The sequence below is a fragment of the Pelophylax lessonae genome (genome assembly GCF_965119305.1).
Source record: "Pelophylax lessonae genome assembly, chromosome: 2".
In the NCBI taxonomy this organism is placed as follows: Eukaryota; Metazoa; Chordata; class Amphibia; order Anura; family Ranidae; genus Pelophylax; species Pelophylax lessonae.
In genome coordinates this window covers 611527782-611549752 of record NC_138769.1, presented here as the reverse complement: position 1 = coordinate 611549752, position 21971 = coordinate 611527782, and the positions used below count along the sequence as shown (strand labels likewise).

General features: G+C 45.1%; 1 protein-coding gene across 1 annotated transcript in view; it reads right to left on the bottom strand.

Moving 5' to 3' along the window:
• The window catches only part of CUL5 (cullin 5), a 135194-nt gene that overhangs the window by 36848 nt on the left and 76375 nt on the right, over positions 1-21971 (bottom strand). Inside the window, exons 10-14 of the mRNA XM_082248438.1 lie at positions 14416-14523; positions 9079-9143; positions 7365-7497; positions 6648-6779; positions 5130-5253 (exon numbers count right to left, since the gene is read on the bottom strand). Of these exons, the coding sequence (XP_082104564.1) occupies positions 5130-5253; positions 6648-6779; positions 7365-7497; positions 9079-9143; positions 14416-14523 (562 nt within the window). The remainder of the gene's footprint in view (positions 1-5129; positions 5254-6647; positions 6780-7364; positions 7498-9078; positions 9144-14415; positions 14524-21971) is intronic.

The following is a 21971-nucleotide window of genomic DNA, read 5'->3' as shown; positions in this document are numbered from 1 at the left end:
CTGCTGGTGGGGCACATCCTCCAAATGCAGCATTTCTGTGACAGAACTAATGAGCACAGCCATAGCAGCGCGATCTCCGACAGCCCTGGCGGTGGAAACTTCCCCCTCCTCCACTTCCCCCTCCGACTGGGAGGACGGAGACCCCGCAGGGGGTACACTGTCCGTGACAACCATATCAGAATCAGAAGAAGGTGAAGGCCTGGCCCATATCCTAAAAGACCGTTCAGACATCAGCAGATCCACCTATGATGCTAAAGTCGCTAGTGCAGCTCCAAGGGAATTTGCTATCCTGGGAATCCATATTAAATCTAATGAAAGTTTGGAAAGCGCTGGCCCTTTAAGTAGTAACCGATGCGGATCGCACCGCGAGGTACCGCAGCAGCAATTAAATAGTGTTACAAGCAACCAACAGGAAAGTGACTGCCAGCATGAAAAAAAAATGACCCAAGAAAAGCTAAATGACCCCCAGAAGGCATACATACAACCTCCACGCTTCGCTGGAACGATCTGCAGTCTGAATAAAAGGTAATGATGTCATCCGCTAGTGGTCCTCAACCCTGGCCTACAGGGCCCACTAACAGGCCAGATTTGCAAGATAACTGAAATACATCCCAGGTGATATAATTTGCTGCTCAGTGATTGCAGTACTCTAGTCTGCATCTCCCCAAGGTAATACTTAAAATCTGGCCTGTTAGTGGGCCCTGAGGACAGGAGTTGAGGACCACTGCGCTAGAGGACACAGACTAAGGGAAAATGGCTGCCTATGTAATGGGGAGGCTTCGGGAAAATGGCCGCTGAGCCCATGTATTGGAAGGACCGTGTCACATCCAAGATGGCGCCGGAAGGGCGCGAAAATTCTGCAGGGAGGAGCACAGAGCCCATAATGAAGCTGAATAGCACACCCACACTAAAAAATGGCGGCCCTGTAATGTTTTGCAGCGGGCCGCCCGCACATGTCTGACACCCCCACAAAGTACACAAAAGGCACACATCGGGGAGAGGGACCCCCCGCGACCCCCCCCCCCCCACAGTGCGGCAGAACCACAATAGTGCCCACAGGGACAGGGAGAGACCGGGAAGGACATTGACAGACATGAGGGGAATAATACAGACATCACAGGCAGACTGTCATCCCCAACACAGAGGCCCCACAGACACCCCCCCCCCCCCACATAGGGGGGTTACTCACCGACCAGCGATAGCGTGGGTGCCGCCGTGAGACGGGAAGCCTCCCACCCCAGGTGGTGGGGGTACCGTCAGCCAAACAGGACGCTAGCTACACGCGACGTACCGCAGTAGAGTTATCCTAGCGAAGTAGCCACATTCGCGGGCAGTGTCCCTGAGGACAGGGACAGGTCGTTTGCGAGGCCTGGGCGTACGCATAGCCTGCTAAACACTCGACGGCAGGCTGGGATTCTGTAAGGTTCTCTGTCCTGAAATACCAGGACAACCAGTCCGATTCCCAGCTCTGCAAACGCTGTAGTCTTCTGATCTGACTAACTAAGCGCAGGAACAAATAAAATTCTATCATGAGAAAGAGGAAAAACCCCTTAGCTAGGCAAAAGACAAACTGAGTTGAGAATGCTGCTAGCATGAGGGTATGGTCCAGAGTGACAGCCCCCTGTGGGTGTGTACATGCATATGCTTTTATGTAGGATTTTAACAAAAATAATTTGCCTAGTTTACCCCTATGGATAAGGACAATACCCATAAGTGAAGACTGTATGAGTGGGCGGCGACTGTCAGAGGACGTAAGAGAAATTTTCCCTTTTATACAGTGCCTTGCGAAAGTATTCGGCCCCCTTGAACTTTGCGACCTTTTGCCACATTTCAGGCTTCAAACAAAGATATAAAACTGTAATTTTTTTGGAAAGAATCAACAAGTGGGACACAATCATGAAGTGGAACAAAATTTATTGGATATTTCAAACTTTGTGGACAAATAAAAAACTGAAAAATTGGGCGTGCAAAATTATTCAGCCCCTTTACTTTCAGTGCAGCAAAATTTCTCCAGAAGTTCAGTGAGGATCTCTGAATGATCCAATGTTGACCTAAATGACTAATGATGATAAATAGAATCCACCTGTGTGTAATCAAGTCTCCGTATAAATGCACCTGCACTGTGATAGTCTCAGAGGTCCGTTTAAAGCGCAGAGAGCATCATGAAGAACAAGGAACACACCAGGCAGGTCCGAGATACTGTTGTGGAGAAGTTTAAAGCCGGATTTGGATAGAAAAAGATTTCCCAAGCTTTAAACATCCCAAGGAGCACTGTGCAAGCGATAATATTGAAATGGAAGGAGTATCAGACCACTGTAAATCTAAGAAGACCTGGCCGTCCCTCTAAACTTTCAGCTCATACAAGGAGAAGACTGATCAGAGATGCAGCCAAGAGGCCCATGATCACTCTGGATGAACTGCAGAGATCTACAGCTGAGGTGGGAGACTCTGTCCATAGGACAGCAACAGCATCATGGTTTGGGCCTGCTTTTCTTCAGCAGGGACAGGGAAGATGGTTAAAAATTGATGGTAAGATGGATGGAGCCAAATACAGGACCATTCTGGAAGAAAACCTGATGGAGTCTGCAAAAGACCTGAGACTGGGACGGAGATTTGTCTTCCAACAAGACAATGATCCAAAACATAAAGCAAAATCTACAATGGAATGGTTCACAAATAAACATATCCAGGTGTTAGAATGGCCAAGTCAAAGTCCAGACCTGAATCCAATCGAGAATCTGTGGAAAGAACTGAAAACTGCTGTTCACAAACGCCCTCCATCCAGCCTCACTGAGCTCGAGCTGTTTTGCAAGGAGGAATGGGCAAAAATTCCAGTCTCTCGATGTGTAAAACTGATAGAGACATACCCCAGCTGTAATCGCAGCAAAAGGTGGCGCTACAAAGTATCAACTTAAGGGGGCTGAATAATTTTGCACGCCCAATTTTTCAGTTTTTTTATCTGTTAAAAAAGTTTGAAATATCCAATAAATTTCGTTCCACTTCATGATTGTGTCCCACTTGTTGATTCTTCAAAAAAAAAAAAAAAATACAGTTTTATATGTTTGAAGCCTGAAATGTGGCAAAAGGTTGAAAAGTTCAAGGGAGCCAAATACTTTCGCAAGGCACTGTATAGCTAAGACCGAAGTCCCAGCAGGGAACTAGGTCCTACTCCTAAACTAGGCAGAAACCCTATGGTCTAAACAGATATGGAACGGTGTCTGTCAATGGACAATAGAGAAATGGCCTTCATCAGCTACAAACACTGAGGCATGCTGCCAGGATCTTTCTTGCATCCTCTGCAACACCATCCCCCTGAAGGTAGTACACATGTTTAGGGGAGACTCTGCTGTACACTCTGCACCGGTCTCTGCATTGGGACTTTACCCACACTGCAAACAGCAGAGCATCTACCTAGGGGTCTCCTACACTGGGACCCCTCCAGATTACCAGGGCATGAAACACACTAGCCCAGGATCCTCACAGAGTGGGGATAGTGGGGGAGACCCCAGGAGTCTCTGCTGCATTCTCTGCCCTGGGAACCCCACCGGACTCTAGGTCCAGACAGGGGGGGAAGGGGAGTGGGGGAAGCCCAGCTCAGTGAGGGATTTAAGGATGGAGGTTACCCGCGCCCACCCAAAAGAAAGCCACCAAAAAGGAGAGAGGGGGGGACTGTACTTACCCTTCCATGGTGCAGGTAGCGCTCCAGACAGAACTCCTTGCCACTGAAGTAGGGGAGCTGTTGGCCAAGGGACCACTGCGACTCAGACCCAAGCCCGGTGTCAGAGAAATAGCCATGCTGCAACTGGCAACTCCGCCAGTACTTCCAATGGCCACAATGGACTCAGGCCATAGACTCATTGTCAGTGAAATGGCTGTGCTGCAACTGGCAACTTTGCCAGTACTTCCCATTGCCAAAATGGACTCAGGCCATAGACTCATTCACTGACCTATAAAAGGACTCTGCTCAGCCCATCAAATTGCTGGATTGTCTTCAGCTCCTCCTGTTTCCTGAGCGTTGCTACTTCCTGGATTCTAGTTTGACCCGGCTTGTTCCTGACCTGTCTGCTCTCTCTCCTGGCTTTGACCCTCGGCTTAGTCTGACCATCCCTGCTCCAGTTTGGCTCTCCAGTTATCTGACCTCGGCTTGGCTCAAGGACTTGCTTCCCGTCTACCTGCCCTCCAGTACCTGATCTCGGCTTTCCCACGGACTTGCCTGCTTCTGGCGTTCCTGCTATACCTTTGGCTTGCACCTGTTGCAGCTTCCTGCCCAGCCCTGTGTTTGGCCCCCTGACCGGTCTTACACCTACTGCCTGGTTGTTCCTGGTTCCTCCTTGGACTGTCCGGTGTATTCCTGCGCAGCACTCTGCTAGAGACCGCCTGTCTACCATCAGGACCCTGCCTGCAACCAGTGCTTCTGTGGGCGCTACAACCTCTGTCTCAACCCCCGGGGGTGTGCCACACTCAGCCGCAAGGGGAGTCCTCTCTGCATCTCGGATCAGGTACGTGACACCCGGTAGTATGCGACCCTGCGAGACATTTAACTTGCAGGACAGCCTCTGTCCATTAGGCTACGACGCGGCCCGAGCTAGCGTAGCTGGGGTCTGTACACACTCGCTGGCTGGGCTGGGGGGGGGGGGGACCGCTGGATCTAGAATATCCAGCCCGTCACCCAGCCTGGCAGTTGATAGTTGTAGATCTCCTGAGAGAAAACAAAATAGATGCAAGGAAGGAGAAAGTTGCTAGGACCAGAGATCCCAGAGCCTAGGTCCTTACTCCGGACTAGACAGATTAAAACTGATTACCTAAAGCAGAGAGGGGGTTATATACCAGCTGAGGACGGCCCATGGGTGTAGCCGGGTGTTTTTTGTTCTGCCTACTCCTACTCCTGGAGGAGGCAATATAACCCACTAGTTATGATTTATGGAGCGCTGTGTCCATCGATGAACGAAACAGAAAACAGGACTGCCATGGTTTTTACAAGGACGCTCCTAAGATACTTTTCCACAATTGGGAAAATGCAGTCAAGTCTTGAGGCTCCCATACCACCCTACTTCACAGCATTTTGAGACTATTACACTGCAAACACAGAAGTGAAAGATTGCTATTCTTTAAATTATTTTATGTCATACCTGGAAGTGCTAATTTATTGTTTTTATGCATTTCTTTGAAAGCTTGATTTAAATCTTCAGATACTTTAATGTCTTGGAACATCCGAGCCAGTTTATTAACATAGTCAGCGGGCATTCCGACTTCCTTGATAATACAAAAAGAAAAAAAAGCAATGTAAAAATGGTGCTATAAACCCTAAATAAGCTATGTAGGAGTTTACCAGCTTTTCTATCAAGCAAATGCAACATTGTTGTGGATATTAACAAAAAGTTAGCATTAATTATGAAATGAGTATTCATTTTCAGTAGCCAGGAAACACAAGCTTGCACTGCAGTAACAGAAAGGTTACAAAAAAAAAAAATAAATAAATAGAAAGGGTTGGTTGTGGATTTTTACATTTTTGGTGTGCTGGCTATATAGGGGCAGGGCTGTATTGAGAAATCATGCTGCCCTTAGCACACATAAAGCATGACACCTTTTATATTAGGTGATTGTATAACTATACGAGGTAGCACGTTGTAATATTTATATTTCAGGACAACTTTTAATCTGTGAAGATTACCAAACAAGAGAAAGGTTTCACTTTTTCTTATATCCTATTAATTTCCACAGCCCCTTTTCCCTAGAGTTCTTTAACTAAATTTATGAACAAATGGCCAGAAGTGGTCAGAGGAGGGAAATAATACAAGATAGTTCTATCACAATTTGTAAAATTTGAGACTTGCACTGGCCCACAAGTGCCAATATGGTGAATACAGCCCTGACTAGGGTGCACTTTTAGACATGTCTGTCACTGAAATTAGTGTGCCAGTACTAACAAACTCTTCCTGCCCTTTTACATGATGCAGTGGAAGTATTATTCTCTTCGGTAAAGTATATATAGAAAACATACACGGACAGTATGGAACATAATAGTAAACAAAACTTATTAAAGTAGTGAAAGTGGAAAAAAATGAGACAAAGCATGCAAGTGAAATCTACAAAGTTAACAATTTTTACGCACACATTTAAAATGCAACTCAAGCTAAATGCCTAAATACAAAGCTGAATTGCATATAAATTGATTTTTTTAACACCAAGAAACCCCAATCTGTAGATGCAAGTTCTCTCTCTGCTGAGAGACTGTTAATCTATGCTCCATATCAGAAGTAGGAGTGCACACATGTGCAGGCTTCCTGTTCTGACACCGCACTGCCACTGAAAGCCAATGGTCTATCTACACCTGTGCAGCTCAGACTTCTGACACCCTGCTGTCAATAGCAGCTGCTGGTCTACAATAACAATCAGGAACTAATCAGCATTGTTCATGTGATCACCATGACAGCAAATCACAGTGATCACATAAGGTGGATTTACAAACAAACCTGGCAAAATTCAGCTTTCACTATGCAAAAGTAAAAAGGTTTCCACGGCACTGGAGAAAATTGTTTTGCATGTTGATGGTTATTCATGGATATATCCAACAGGATTTCTATAAAAAAAAAAAAAAACTACAACTCTACAGGAGATAAACAATCTATTAAGAACATCTTTTTTACCCTGAGCCATTCCACCATGTTTTCTTCAATCTCACTGTCTGCGGAGATGTCCAGAATGAGACGTCTGGTGAGGTGAGCTTTGTGATATCTCATGAACACGTCTTTATTCTGAACATATTTGAGCACCAGCAGCTGTGAACAACAGAAAAGAATTGTCGACATGACAAGAAGCAGATATAATTTATAAAAAGTTGGAGGATCCAATTTCCTTCGATTGACTGTCTATCGTGTTCATTAAATATTGCTTCAAAAACAGGAACAAGCACTGAGAACTGCTAAAAATGCGTAGCAATAAAAGAAAAACAACAGTAAAAAATCTAAACAAAAAGACTAGCTAAGAGCAGACTTGAAAAGGTATAAAACATCTACTGCCTAAAGCGGTCCATAAACTAGAAGATTTTCGAATTAACATTTATACAAACATTTGTTTGACTTTCTGATTGTTAAAAGGTCAAATCGGAATTCCTTTTCTACCACAATGAGAAGAAGATTTGAAGGAGTAGGATGGAAAGTTTCTTGAAGAAACAAAATTCTAGCAACCTATGTAGTTTTCTCTCATTCATTCTAAAATTTAATGTTAAAAGCAAACTAATTTTGAAGTACTTTCGAATTACATTTTTTTTTTGGAACTGGGACAGATGTGCATAACCTACAAGCTCTGTTACTATGGAAGTTGTTAAAATGTTATTATATTATTGCATAAAAATAAACACATACCACTTCCTTCAGCTTTGCTTCAATTTCTTCAGAAGTAAGCTTTTTACTGAGAGGTGTTTTTCTTAACAACATATCACAGTAATTAGCAAGTAACTCCGGGCATTTTGACTCAGGCTGTGTTTTTAATCCCACCCTAAAACAATAAATGTTCCATAAAAATAAGTATCATTCTAACTTAAAAGTTACTTAAACATCATTTTAGCATGACAATGCAAAGACAGTCTGCAATAAGATATCAATGTTACACGTTTGGTGGAAAATTCGTCTGAATCGCCCCCGGTTTCTTATATTTGCTGGGGTTTTACATCTATGTAGTATTTATGTTTGTGAATCAAAAATTATCATGAAGTAAAACAAAGCATGTAGTTAAAGCTAAACTATGGTCAGATTATAAAAATCACACTAGGGTGCTCTCCTGCTCATATAGTAAGGGCCCATTTACAGCACTGTGTTGTGCGTGCATTGGTGCACTGTTATGCCATTCATTTTTAATGTCACCCGAACACCTCCACACTGCGAGCAGCACACAGTAATGTGCTATTACATCGTATCCACTTGGCATGAAAAAATGCAGCAAGTATTATTGTTGACCCATTGTGGTAGGTTCATTTGAATGGGTTTCCCTAATGCAATGCGCATTCATTGCACCCCACTGGTCACCCTTGCATGCCTGGGTTCTAATGCTCCTTCAATCTTTGGTTTTTTTTTTTTTTTTAAACAGTCCTTAACATTCTTATGAGGTCATTTTATGCATGGCCAAGAGGAGCAGCTTTATGAGACTGGTCATGAATACTGGAACTATAACATGTCCCTAGACTAAATGAGCATTAGGTCCTTACTATACAGGAAGTGAGCACTCAGAGGTTGTTTTTATAAATATATACAGTATATTATATATATATATATATATATATACAAGTTGTTATAGAATTCAGTTCTAGAACTAGTTCAGGGTGAATGTTATACACAAAACACATTACAGTGACTCATCCTCCATCAGAGGTTTAAGTGACAGCCAGTCTGCCTGAAAGCAGACATGGTGTTTCAGGAAATCCTCTGTCATGTATAAAATGGAAAACAAACTTTATTTACAGTACTGTGCAAACATTTTAGGCACTTGCTGTAAAGTGAGGATGCTTTAAAAAAAAAAAAATAATAATAATTTGTATTAATTCGAAATCTACAAGGTGCATAAACAGGAAAAAATAAATCAAGATAATTTTCAGCATGGCCACCCTTAGCTTTTAAAACAACACAGTCTTTATAAGGTACTTGGCAGGAATGATGTTCAGAAAAAATCTAAAAAAATAAATGAATAAAAAAAAACATAGTTCTTCTATTGGTTGCTGAGATCAGTTCTCTATGTCTGAGGCTGCATAAAAAATAGGGATTTCCTGATAGTATTGTACAGTAGAATTGATTTAGGTTTTTTTCTGGTTTATGTACTTTGTAGGTTGTTTAATGATGAACATATATAAATATATATATTTTTTATATATATTTTTTGGGCATCCTCACTTTACAGCTATTACCACCACTGTATAACAGAGGCAGTAGTTTAAACACTATTGAACCTATAAAAGACATACAAAAAACATCAGACCAAAATTACAGGCTTATCAAAAGACTGAAAGGGTAGAGAGAGGTAACTATAAGCAAGACAGAGTGGTATGCCTGTGTCTCCCCCATCAACAATTAGAAAAAAGTACTTTACCCTTTTTGCTTTAGTGGTAGCTCCAGTTTAAATATTGTTGCATCATTCACCACAGCCTTGTATGCCTAGAGGATAACAGACACAATGAAAATGTTGGTTTCCTTTCTAAAGGATGCAAAATTAAGAAATGTAAAGATACAAATTCAAAAATCATTTTGAAAAATTTGTATATAGCCAATATTGCCTAATAATGTGAAAATATCCTTAACTGAAAGGTAATCAAACTCATCCTTGTGATTCCCAAGATCAATGAAACTAAACAAATGCTATTATACATTGATCTGGTTACCATGTGGCTGCCACAGCATGCTTTGTGAAATAAAAAAAAAATCAAGAGGTATTGATATTTTTTTTAGGCATTGTGTAACTGTCTTCAAACTGGATCCGGCTCAGGTAAGAAAAGGGGAGGGGGGTCTGGGGGGAGCTGCAGCACAGAAGGTTTTTCACCTAAATGTATAGAATGCATTGAGGTGAAAAACCTTAAGGCTTTAAAACCGCTTTAATGACTCGCCTCTCTCCAGCTGTAAATGGTCACATTTCGTTTCCTCCCCTGCCACTCTATTTCGAATGCCAAGACAGCAGAGACCATCAAGTAATGCCACACCTCTAGAACTGAGGATTCAGCACACCCTGAAAACACTCCATATTTAAATATGAATTAGCATTTAAGAGGCTTGCCGCATGTTTCATTTTTCATGGGATACCGATGTTTCATATTTCCCCAAATTAAAGATAGCATGAAAAGCACGGGCTAGATTCACATTTTGAAATGTCAAGAGATACTCTCCAACAGCCTTTCAGTTTGTATTGTCATGCACTATGTGTATACTAATGGCACAGAATGCAAAACAGTGCTGCAAGCAAGAAGTCTCCTTACAATTTTTAAAAATTTCTAAATAAATATTCCCCTAGAGGACCAAGTACATACAGCACTTTGTCCGTTCAAATCCATCACTCAAGGTGCTAAAGGACAGCCCCCTCCCTAACCCAACCGCCCACCCATTCGACCAAGCTGTTAGAAAGCAGCCTTGGCCCATGGATCACACAGTATTGCTGCCACGAAAGAATGATCAGCACCACATGGCACCTGCCTGATCGTTGACTCTTAAAAGTGAAAGATCATACAGTGCTGGAAGTGCTGTGTGATCCTTCAGCTAAGGTGGGGGGGTGTGTGTGTGTACAAGCAACAACAGATGTAGTGCTGATTCACTAATATGAATGATCAGCACTGCTTATTCATTTATATTAGTAAACGTGATCGGTGTGATCCATCGGCTAGGTATGTGTAAGAGCAGCCCCTGCTAGAGAGAGGCCAGGGACACTGTGCTGGTTGTACCTCCTCCCCAGAGGAATACCTATGCATTTAGGCTTCAAATAATGGTGTAACTACAGCCAGCATTAAAAAGGTGAGTTAAGGGGACAACTGAACCACTGATCAGAACTGGACAAAGTGCTAAAGTTAAAATAACTGGATTTTTGTCTTACCATAAAATCCTTTTCTCTGATGTTCATTTACAGACACAGCTCCATATCTTCTTTGACCCTTGGCTTATGCTGCTTCTCCGTAGGAGTGGGAAAATTGACTACGCCCATAGGTCCGTCCTAGGGGCTATACTCCGACTTCCTGCTATAGGACTTCAGTTTTGTAACAAGCAGTGTCAGAAGAATACATAACCAACTCAACAGAAGGGTGGGTGCTGTGTCCGTCAATGAACATCAGTGAAAAGGATTTTACGGTAAGAAAAAAATCAAGTTTTCTCTTTCCTTCATTGATGGACACAGCTCCATATCTTCTTTGATCCTTGGGACGTCCCAAAGCAGTATCAACATGAGGGGTGGGAAAAAACACAGCAATAAACATATTTCCCAAAAGGGCTAAATGTAGCCAACCAGGTAAACCAGGAGCTCAAACAGGAACAACTGGAGCTCACCTACCAAAGAAAAATATACTCTCAAAAGGCAGGAGCCTCTGCAACAGCAGCCTGCAAATCTTTGCTGCCAAAATCAGCATTCGCAGATGTGAATACATCCAAGTTGTAAAACTTTGTGAATGAGTGCACAGATGACCAGGTGGCCGCCTTGCAAACCTGGACCACTGACACCTGATGACAGAAGGCCCAGGAGGCACTAAGCTCCCACTTAGAATGCACCTCAACAGGGAAAGGAGGAACCTGACCCTTGATGGAATAGGCCTACACCACCGTCTGCCTGATCCATCTGGAAATGGTCACAGCAGATGCAGCCTGCCGCTTACGAGTGCAAGGAATCCGATTTACCGAAATGACTCCAGATACAACCTGATTGCCTGAACCACATCCAAGGAATTAGGACACATGGAACGCAACACAATGTTTTCATTCAAGTGTAAACCAGAAATGATCTTATGAAGGAACGACTGACAGGGATGTAGCACCACTTTGTCCCTGTGAACTACCAGGTAAGGTGACCGACAGGACAACGCAGCCAACTCAGACCCCCTTGCGTGCAGATGTAATAGCCACCAAAAAAGCCACCTTCTGTGTCAAAGTAAGCAGAGGAAGTTCACAAATATTTTCAAAAGGTGGCTTTTGAAGAACCAACAGTACCAAATTGAGGTCCTACGGAGACACCGGGGACCTTATCGGAGGAGCCAGGTGGCGTTCCCCCCTGTACGAAAGTATGAACCAAGGAATTTGTGGCCAACGGGCATTGGAAGAAGATTGCCAAAGCGGAAATCTGGCCCTTGATGGTGCCCAGGGCCAAACGCTGTTCTACACCTCTTTGTAGAAACTACAGCAGACGGGACACTGAAAAGAAACAGGGGGAACCCCCCCAACCCCCCCCCCCCCCCCCGAGACTCACACCAAGTAATGTACGCCCTCCAAACTCGATGATAAATCTTCCTAGAAGTAGATTTCCTAGCTTTCAACAGTGTAGGAATTACCTAATCCGACAACCCTCTGTCCCTCAATACCTGGCTTTCAATAGTCAGGTCATTAAATCCAGCAACCGTAAAGCAGAATGGAAAATCAGTCCTTGAGACAAAAGATCTTCCTTGAGAGGGAGTCTCCAAGGGGCATTGGCTACCAGTCTTACTAGGCCTGCCTACCAAGACTGGCGAGGCCAGTCTGGAGCCACCAGAAAGACTGTAATCCCTTCTGCCTCAATTCTGCCCAGAAGCCCGGATCCAGTGCCTGTCGACAGATAGTCCACCTGCCAATTTTCCACCCCAGGAATGTGCACAACAGAGAAAGTGGGAACAAAGTGTTCTACCCACCTTAGAATGCCGGCCACTTCTCTGGCGGCCAGGGCACTTTTGGTGCCCCCTTGATGACTGACATACGCCACAGCCGTGGCATTGTCCGATTGAATTCTTACCGGGTGCCCCTGTAGACGATCCATCAATAGAGACAGGCAAAGCCCGATCGCCTGAATCTCCAGAACATTAAATTAGCAGACTGGACTCCTTCCGAGTCGAAGGCCCTTGAGCCGGATCTGTGCACAAGATACCTTCCCCACCGGGAAGGAAGGACACATGGGGGGCCACCCAACCCAGGGAGGGGCCCGCGTCCACCCCGAGCATTCACCAGAGGGAAGCAGGGACACTACTCACCATACCTTGGAACCGGGGGGGGGGGGGGTCACCAATCCGGGCAGACCTCTGCACTATAATGGAATGGGGGTGCTGCGGGCCAGAGGCACGCTGCGACTCAAGTTGTGAACAGGGTCGTGACCAGGGCTGTGCATCCTCGGGGATGTTTAACTCACTGGCCAGCCCCTGTCCAGTGGGGCTATCTTGCGGGCAAACTAGTGAGGAGCTGCGGTTCAGGTCGTGCTCGCTGGCCGGACTGGGAAGATCGTAAGGATCTAGGATATCCAGTGCATCGCCCAGTCCAGCAGTCGATTGTAGTTCTCACTGCAACAGACTTGATTGTAGTTCAGGTAATAACTCCTGACTAAGCAGGAAAAAAACTGAAGTCCTATAGCAGGAAGTGGGAGTATACCCCCACCCCTAGGATGGTCCTATGGGTTTAGTCAATTCTTTTCTGCCTATTGTCCTACTCCTATGGAGAGCAGCATAACCCAAGGGTCAAAGAAGATTTAGAGCTGTGTCCGTTAAAGAACAAAAGAGAAAAATACATTTTTAAATTTTCATGAGAGTTCTTCCTAAGAGAAAACCTTTCCTTTCCAGAAAGAATTAGGCAAGCTTCCATTGCTGGCCTTCTGGACAAAATGACTACTTTTGTCACTGATCTGAAAAAATGATGCAACCAGTGAGGTCAGAACCACTGATCAGCGTTTTGTTCTAGGTAAGTATTGAAAAGGGTTCAAGAGTCCCAATAATCAGCATGAAAGTAAATCAATTGGCATTTTAGAAGGTGGTCAGCTAAGGGTAGCTAAACATTTCAATCAGCTTTCCAAAAAAATGCCATGGCACTTTGACAGGTGTACGTTAAACTGTCAGTGGCTAACTTCCACCATCCTTTAATCCTCCCATACAGTCCACTGTCTGCTTCCCACTGCTGCACCAATTACAAACCGTAATGGGGGCAATTATTACTGTGCTGGATCAGCAATTATTATTACATAGCCAATTGATTGAGAAAGATTAAAGTTCTTTATATCAGTGGCCCAGAACAAGCACACAGTAAGTGAAATCCAAGATCTTGACTGCATATCTGTTCCAGTCAGTGACAAAAGGCAATGACGCCATAAGATTAACATCATGGTCAGGAAACTAGCACTGACAAAGCATGCAAAGCACAAACCAAGTGGCCTGCACAATTAACTACACATCTAAATGAATGACAAATGCACAGTCCTGTTTTCTATTTGACTTAAACACTTTTATCACTTTTTGGAGTAATTTAAAGTGATTGTAAAGGCTCAAGATTTTTTACCTTCATGTATTCTATGCATGAAGGTAAAAAACCTTCTGTGTTGCAACTCCCCCAGCCCCCCGGGAAAAGTACCCAAGCCCCATCTCAATCCAGCGATGGGCACGAGAGCCTTGGCTCTCCCTGGTATCTCCTTCCTCATTGGCTGAGACATCAGCAGTTTATATTGGCTCCCGCTACTGTCAATCACAGCCAGTGAGCCAATGAGGAGAGAGCAGGGGTGGAGCTGAGCCATGCTGTATGTTGTGAATGGACACACAGAGCAGCGGCTCGGAAGCGAGGCTGCTCAGGTGCTCCCATAGCAAGCTGCTTGCTATGGTGGCAAAAGGCAGAGAGGGGCCAACAACGCTGACAGGGGACCCGAGAAAATGAACCTTTAAATTTCACCTTTATCTATACACTATAAAAACATGGAGAAGAATAGATAAATAAGGTATAGCAGACTAAAAATTAAGCCTACCTTGTCTCGAGCAGTAAGAAACCTTGGATCATCTTGAAAAGCTTCTTTTACTAGTTTGCTAAATCTATTAAACAGTGTCAGTAATTGCTCTACATATTTCTCAGAATCCTAGGCAACACACAAAAAAAAAAAAAAAAACAACAGAAAAACAGCATTAGTCTTTATTAAAGTGCTACAGCTCGATCTAACTTATGAACCAGTAAAAACAGGATGAAAAAAGGATGCAAAGAGAGCTCTGCCTTTTAGAGATAAATAAAGAGCATTTATTTTTCAAAGAAAACATTTTAATTAAGACCAACATACATTTTTCCCAATGCTTAACAATGAAGACATGGTGATGAGCATCCATATGAAAAATAAATCAGTAAAACTTTGTATTAGAGTATGAAGAAGCAACTAAATCGCTCAGCAAAAATGAAAATTAGACATGTTTCTTATTTGGGTTCTTCGCAATTATTATTTTTTTCTTTAACAAACAATAATGTGGTTATAAATACAGTGCAGCGCTACTGACCATAACCAAATATGCAAAAAGTGCAGATTACAAAAAAAAAAAAAAAAAAAAAAAAAAGCATAAACGTGCAAGCATAAAACGTGCACATAGTTTTCACATAGTAGCCCACGCGATTATATACATTTTAATTTTTAACAGTCCCAGGAGGTATACTCCCCCCTTCTGCTATAGGTACTCAGTTGTGTTACAAGCAATGTCAGAAGTATTACAACTTCATAGAGGGGTGGGTGCTGTGTGCGTCAATGAACATCAGAGAAATGGATTTTACGATAAGCCAAATCCAATTTTCTCTATCGTTCATTAACGGGCACACCTCCTGATCTTTTTGACCATTGGGACGTCCCAAAGCAGTGTCAAACATGAGGGGAAGGAACAGCAAGAAAAAATTCCCAAGGCTATACCATAGCCAACCAGGTAACAGGAGCTGAACCAAAACTGGAGCCCACCTGAAAATATAGCACCCCCAAAGAGGAAACAGGCCCTCTCAAAAGCAGCCTGCAAAACCTTGCGGCCAAAAGAAGCATCTGCAGATACCAACACATCCACTTTATAGAATTTAGTGAAAGTGTGCACCGACGACCAGGTGGCTGCCTTGCACACCTGCGTCACTGACGCCTGATGATGGAAGGCCCAGGAAGCACTGAGGGCCCGAGTAGAGTGTGCGTTGAAAGGGAAAGGAGTAACCTGACCCTTGAATAAATAGGCCCGAGTCACCATCTGTCTGATCCTTCTGGATCACAGAAGTAGAGGACGATCCTTTTTGAGACCCATTCGTAAGCACAAATAGAGAGTCTGACTTCCTAAAGGACTCCATAGCTGTCAGGTACAACCGAATCGCCTGAACCACATCCAGGACATGCAACACCACTTCCTAGGATGTTTTGGCCTGGGACACAGGGAAGGCAACACAATGTCCTCATTCAAATGGAAATCAGAGACAACTTTTGGAAGGAAGGATGGATAGAGGCGAAGAACCACCTTATCTTTGTTGACCATCTATTAAGGTGAGCGACAAAATAACATCGTCAATTCTGACACCCTGCACGCAGAGGTGATTGCCACCAAAAAGGCCACCCTCTGAGACAGCGTAAGCAGGGGAATCTCCTGAATATTTTCAAAGGGAAGCTTCTGGAGGACTGAAAGCACCAAGTTGAAATCCCAAGGCAGTAGCAGAGACCTCACTGGAAGAGTCAAGTGTCAAACCCCCTGAATAAAAGGTACGCACCAGGGAGTGCATGGCCAAGGGTCATTGAAAGGAGACTGCCAAGTCCAACACCTGGCCCTTGATGGTACTCAAAACCAATTTCTGCTCAACCCCCCGTTGAAGGAAGGTCAAAACCCGAGCCACAGAGAAAGAGCGGGAGTGAACCCCAAGTGACTCACACCACGAAATGTACGCTTTCCACTTTCGATGGTAGATCTTCCTAGAGGTAGATTTCCTAGTTTTCAACAGTGTTGGAATCACCGACCCATACAAACCCCTATACTTCAGACCTGGTTTTCAGCCAAGCCGTAAAAGTCTGCGACCATAAAGCAGGATGGAAGATTGGTCCTTGGGACAGCAGATCCTCCCTGAAAAGCAGTCTCCAAGGTACATCAGTGACCAGCCACACCAGGTCAGCATACCAAGACCGGAGATCCCTTCTGCCTCGATCCCGCGCAAGAGTCTCGGCAGAAGCTTGAGAGACATCAGATGATACTGGCCCCAAGGGGCCACCAGAGCGTCTGTGGTGTCCGCCAGAGGATCCCATGATCGTGCCACAAACTTCTGCACCTTTCTGTTGACCTGAGACACCAACAGATCCACCTCAGGAGTGCCCCACCAGAGACTCAACTGATGAAACACCTCAGAGTGAAGGGACCACTCCCCTTGGTCCAACGCCTGCTGACTGAGATAATCCGCCTGCCAATTTCTCACCCCGGAAATGTGTACGGCGGAGAGGGCCAGAACGAAAACATTCTGCACACCATAGAACATCGGCTATCTCCAAAGCTGCCAACACACTTTTGTGCCCCCCTGGTGACTGACATAAGCCACGGCCGTGGCGTTGTCCGATTTAATTCGCACTGGACACCCCTGAAGACGATCCGTCCAGTTATCCAGGCACAGCCTGATCACTCAGAGTTCCAGGACATTTATCAGTAGTCTGGACTCTTCCAGTGTCCAAACACCCTGAGTAGAGCTCCGGCCCAGAACACCTCCCCACCCCGACAGACTGGCATCCAAGGTAACCACTGTCCAATACAAGGGGGGAAAGGATTTGCCCTGTCAAATAGCCAGAGAACCAAGCCACCAGATCAGGGAGCCTTTTGTTTCCCGGCTCAGCCAGATCGGATTGTCCAGGGACTTCGGAAACTTGTCCCATTTGGCCAAGATCTCCCTCTGCAGGGACCTCATATTTACCCGTGCAAAGGAAACCCCCTCAAAAAAGATATGAAAAATCAAGTCCAGCACCCGCATGCAAGTCCAGAGGGAAGACCACCTGCTGGACAGCAGGAGATAAATTGCTGCATGCAATTTCTGGAGTTTGTCCATAGGAAGGAACACTGCTTAGAGCAGAGTCCAGAGTTAGACCCAGAAAGTCTAACTTTCTGGAAGGAACCAGAGCAGACTTCTGATAATTCAGAAGCCAGCCAAACTCCCTTAAGAGTTTGTATAGTGATTTCCACAGTGTCGACCAGAGCAGTAGGGGACTCTGCTTGCAGGAGGTCATCCAGGTAGCCCAGCACTGCGATCCCCTGACGTAACAATGCCAGAACCGGGGCTAACACATTGTGAAGACCTGAGGAGTGGAGGAGAGACTAAAGAGTAACTCCACAAACTGAAAATGCTCCTCACAGCAGGCGGAGGAAGCGCTAATGACAGACACATATTGGAATGTGTAAGTAAGGGTCCTTGATGTCGACACCACCACCACCGTGCGAATGGACTCCATTCTGAACTTCTGTACCCGCACAAAGAAGTTCAGTGCCTTGAGATCCAGAACTGGACGCACCTTGCCCTCTTTCCTTGGGATTGTGAACAGGTTTTAATAAAACCCATGAAAATGTTCTGAGGTGGGAACCAGGACAATGACCCCCTAAACAGGTCTTGCACCGCCCCAAAGAGAGCCTGTAATCGGTCTGGGGCAGGCGCACATGGGATGGAAGATCCTTTTCTGAGGGTAAGAACGAAACTCGATTTTGTAGCCAGACCGTAATACTTCATGGACCCACTTGTCTTGCACCAAGGAAGTCCACAGGTCCGGGAACCAGCGAAGACATCCCCCCACCCCAGGCACAGGTGAGGGCGCACCTTGATGCTGAAGGAGACTTGTCTGCAGGTCTTGGGAATCCTGCTCTCGGCTTGCCAGACCAAGGTCGCTTGGATCCCCCCCCCCCCCCAAAGTGGCCTTGAAGGGCTTTGAACCCTTGTCAGCTGACCCTGAGGGATGAAAAAAAAATTCTTGTGAGCCCGGACTACGATGAGGTTCCTTACCCTTACTAGCCTGCGGAAGAAAAAGTACTCTTCCCCTATGTGAGACTCCTAATGATATCATCAAGGTAGCTTCAAACAGGTGATCTCCCTGAAAAGGAAGATCAGTTAACCACTTCCTTACCGCTGGACGTCATATGACATCCTGGGCTTTAAGTGTGGATATCTGAATGATGCCTGCAGCTGCAGGCATCATTCAGATATAATATTTTTAAGCTGGCGATTCCCTGCACTGTAGGGATAATCATAGCGGCTGTTCAGCTGCTTGATCGTTCTTACAGACGGTGAGAAGGGACATCCCCGCCCTACGGTGCTTCTACAGGCTTGCCCGCACGGTCGGCAAGCCGGAGAAGGAATCCATCAGCGGCTGAAGTACACCATGGAGACTGCCGAGGACCAGATGGTCCCGGCAGTCTCTTACTCTCGAAGGCCCAGGAGCGACGTTATGACGTCACGGCCGGCCTGGATATTGTCAATACTGCCATGATCTTGGCTGCATAGCCGAGATAGTTTTTATTTTCAGCCTGTAGGAGAGATCTGATGTCTCTTTGACCCCCAGATCTCTCCAGAAAGAGGACCTGTCAAGCACTATTCCTATTACAAAGGATGTTTACATTCCTTGTAATAGAAATAAAAGTGATTAAAAAAAAAAAATTAAAGGGAAAGTGTAAAAAAATAAACAACGAAAAAAAAAAAAAATTTTAAACTGCCCTCGCCCCCGCACCTGGAAGCGACCACATGTGTACGTCGCAGCCACACATGTAAACAGTGTTCAATCCATACATGTGATGTATCGCCAGGAACGTTAGAGCGAGAGCAACAATTCTAGCTCAAGACCCCCTTTGTATCTCTAAACTTGTAACCTGTAAAAAAAATTTAAAGCGTTGCCTATGGAGATTTAAGTACAGAAGTTTGGCGTCATTCTACGAGTGTGCGCAATTATAAAGAGTGACATGTTAGGTATCTATTTACTCGGCGTAACATCATCTTTCACATTATACAAAAAAAAAAAAACTGGATTTTGACTTAATGTAAAATCCTTTTCTCTGAAGTTCATGGACAGACGCAGCTTCATATCATCTTAGCCATTGGGTTATGCTCCTCCCATTAGGAATAGGACACTAGGCAGGAAAAAGCTTTTACCACACCTTTGGGGTTGTCCCTGCAGGCATAACCCCACACACCCTGCTACAGGCCTTAGTCTCGTGGCAAGCAGTGTTTAGAAGACAATAACCCCATTCCACTCATAATTAGAGGGGGAGTGCTGCGTCTGTCAATGCACTTCAGAGAAAAGGATTTTACGGTAAGTCAAAAATCTAGTTTTCTCTATCGTTCACTGACAGATGCAGCTTTATATCCTCTTAGTCATTGGGACATCCTAAAGCAGTATTATCATGAGGGGTGGGAAAAACAATGTAAAGAAGACTAATTCCCCAAAGGCTAAAGGAAGCCAACCAGGTAACAAGTAGCTCAACCAAGAACAACAGGAGCACACCTAGAAAAAAAAACATGCACCCTCAAAGAGAAAAAAAAAAAAGATCTCTTTCAAACAGCATCCTGCAAAATCTTGCGGCCAAAAGAGGCATCCGAAGATGCCAACACATCTACCTTGTAGAATTTTGAAAACGTGTGCACTGACGACCAATTTGTCGCCTTGCAAACTTAAATCACTGACGCCTGATGGCGAAAAGCCCCTAGAGGCACTTAGCGTTCTAGTAGAATGCGCTTTCACTGGGAAAGGAGGAACCTAACCCTTCAGTGAATAAGTCTGAACCACCGTCTGCCTAATACATCTGGATATGGTTGCAGTAGACGCAGGCAAACCTTTTCGAGGTCCTTCGGTAAGGACAAAAAAAGTCTGATTTCCTGAAAGATTCAGTAGCCGCTAGGTAAAATCTAATTGCCCGAACCACATCCAAAGAATGCAAAGCAATTTCTTTGGGATGCTTGGGCTTAGGACAGAGTGAAGGCAGCACAATGTCTTCATTCAAATGGAAATCAGAAACCACCTTATGAAGAAACGACTGATTAGGTCGAAGTACCACTTTTTCTCTGTGGACCACCAGATAAGGTGAACGGCAAGACAATGCCCCCAGTTCGGACACCCTGCAGGAAGAAGTGATAGCCACCAAAAAAGGCAATCTTCTGAGAAAATGTATGCAGGAGAATCTCCCTAATGTTCTCAAAGGTAGGTTTTTTTAAGAACTGATAACACCAAATTCAGATCCCACGGGAATCGTCTTGGAGGCGTCATATGACGCACCCCCTAAATAAAAGTGAGAATTGGGGCATGCATAGCTAAAGGACGTTGGAAAAACACAGCCAAAGCCGACACTTGGCCTTTGATGGTGCCCAAAGCCAAACGCTGTTCAACCCCTTTTGGAAGAAAAACCAAAACCCTAGCTACCGAACACAAGCGAGGGTGCACTTTCAACGGTTCACACCATGCAATGTACGATTTCCAAGTACAATGATAGATCTTCCTGGCCTTCAACAATGTAGGAATCACAGAGTCAGAAAGACCTCTAGCCTTCAATACCTGGCTTTCAAAAGCCACACCGTTAAAGCCAGCGACTGTAAAGCAGGATGGTAGATCCGCCCTTGAGACAGCAGATCTTCCCTGAGAAGAAAACATCCAAGGAGCGAGAGGAAACCTCCAAGTAGCATCAGGTCTGCATACCAAGACCAGCGAGGCCAGTCTGGGGCCACTAGAATGACCAAAATCCCTTCCTCCTCTATTCTGCGCAGCAGCTTCGGCAGGAGTTTCAGCGGAGGAAACGCATAGATCAGCCGATACTGACCCCAAGGAGCCACCAGTGCGTCTGTGGCATCGGCCAGAGGATCCATTGACCTGGCCACAAACTTCTGAACCTTCTTGTTGAGTCGAGAAACAAAGAGGTTGACATCGGGTGTCCCCCACCAGACACACAGGAGGTGAAACACCTCCGGATGCAGGGACCACTCCCCCTGATACAAAACCTGACGACCCAGGTAATCCGCCTGCCAGTTCTCCACTCCTGGGATATGCACAGCGAAAAGGGCTGGAACAAAAATTTCTGCCCATTCCAGGATCTAGGCCACCTCCTGGGCCACCAAGACACTCATGGTGCCCCCTTGATGATTGATGTATGCCACGGCCGTGGCATTGTCCGATTGAATTCGGACCCGGCAACCTTGCAGACGAGCCGTCCAATGATTCAGGCAAAGCTTTATCGCTCTGAGCTCCAAGACATTTAATCGGCAGCTTGGAATCTTCCACTGTCCAGGATCCCTGGGCGCAGAGTCTCCCCAGCACTCTTCCCCAGGCTGAAAGGCTGGTGTCCGAGGTTACTACCATGCAATACAACGGCAGGAAGGACTTGCCTTGGCGAAGTGCTGATGAGTGAAGCCACCACAGAAGAGCAGACTTTGTGTTGCAACTCAACCGAATAAAAGTATTCAAGGATTTTGGATCCTTGTTCCATTTCACGAGAGTCTCCCTTTGTAAGGATCTTGTGTGGAACTGAGCAAACGGAACCACCTCGAAGGTCGAAACCATCAGACCCTAGTCCCGCATGCAAGTCCGTA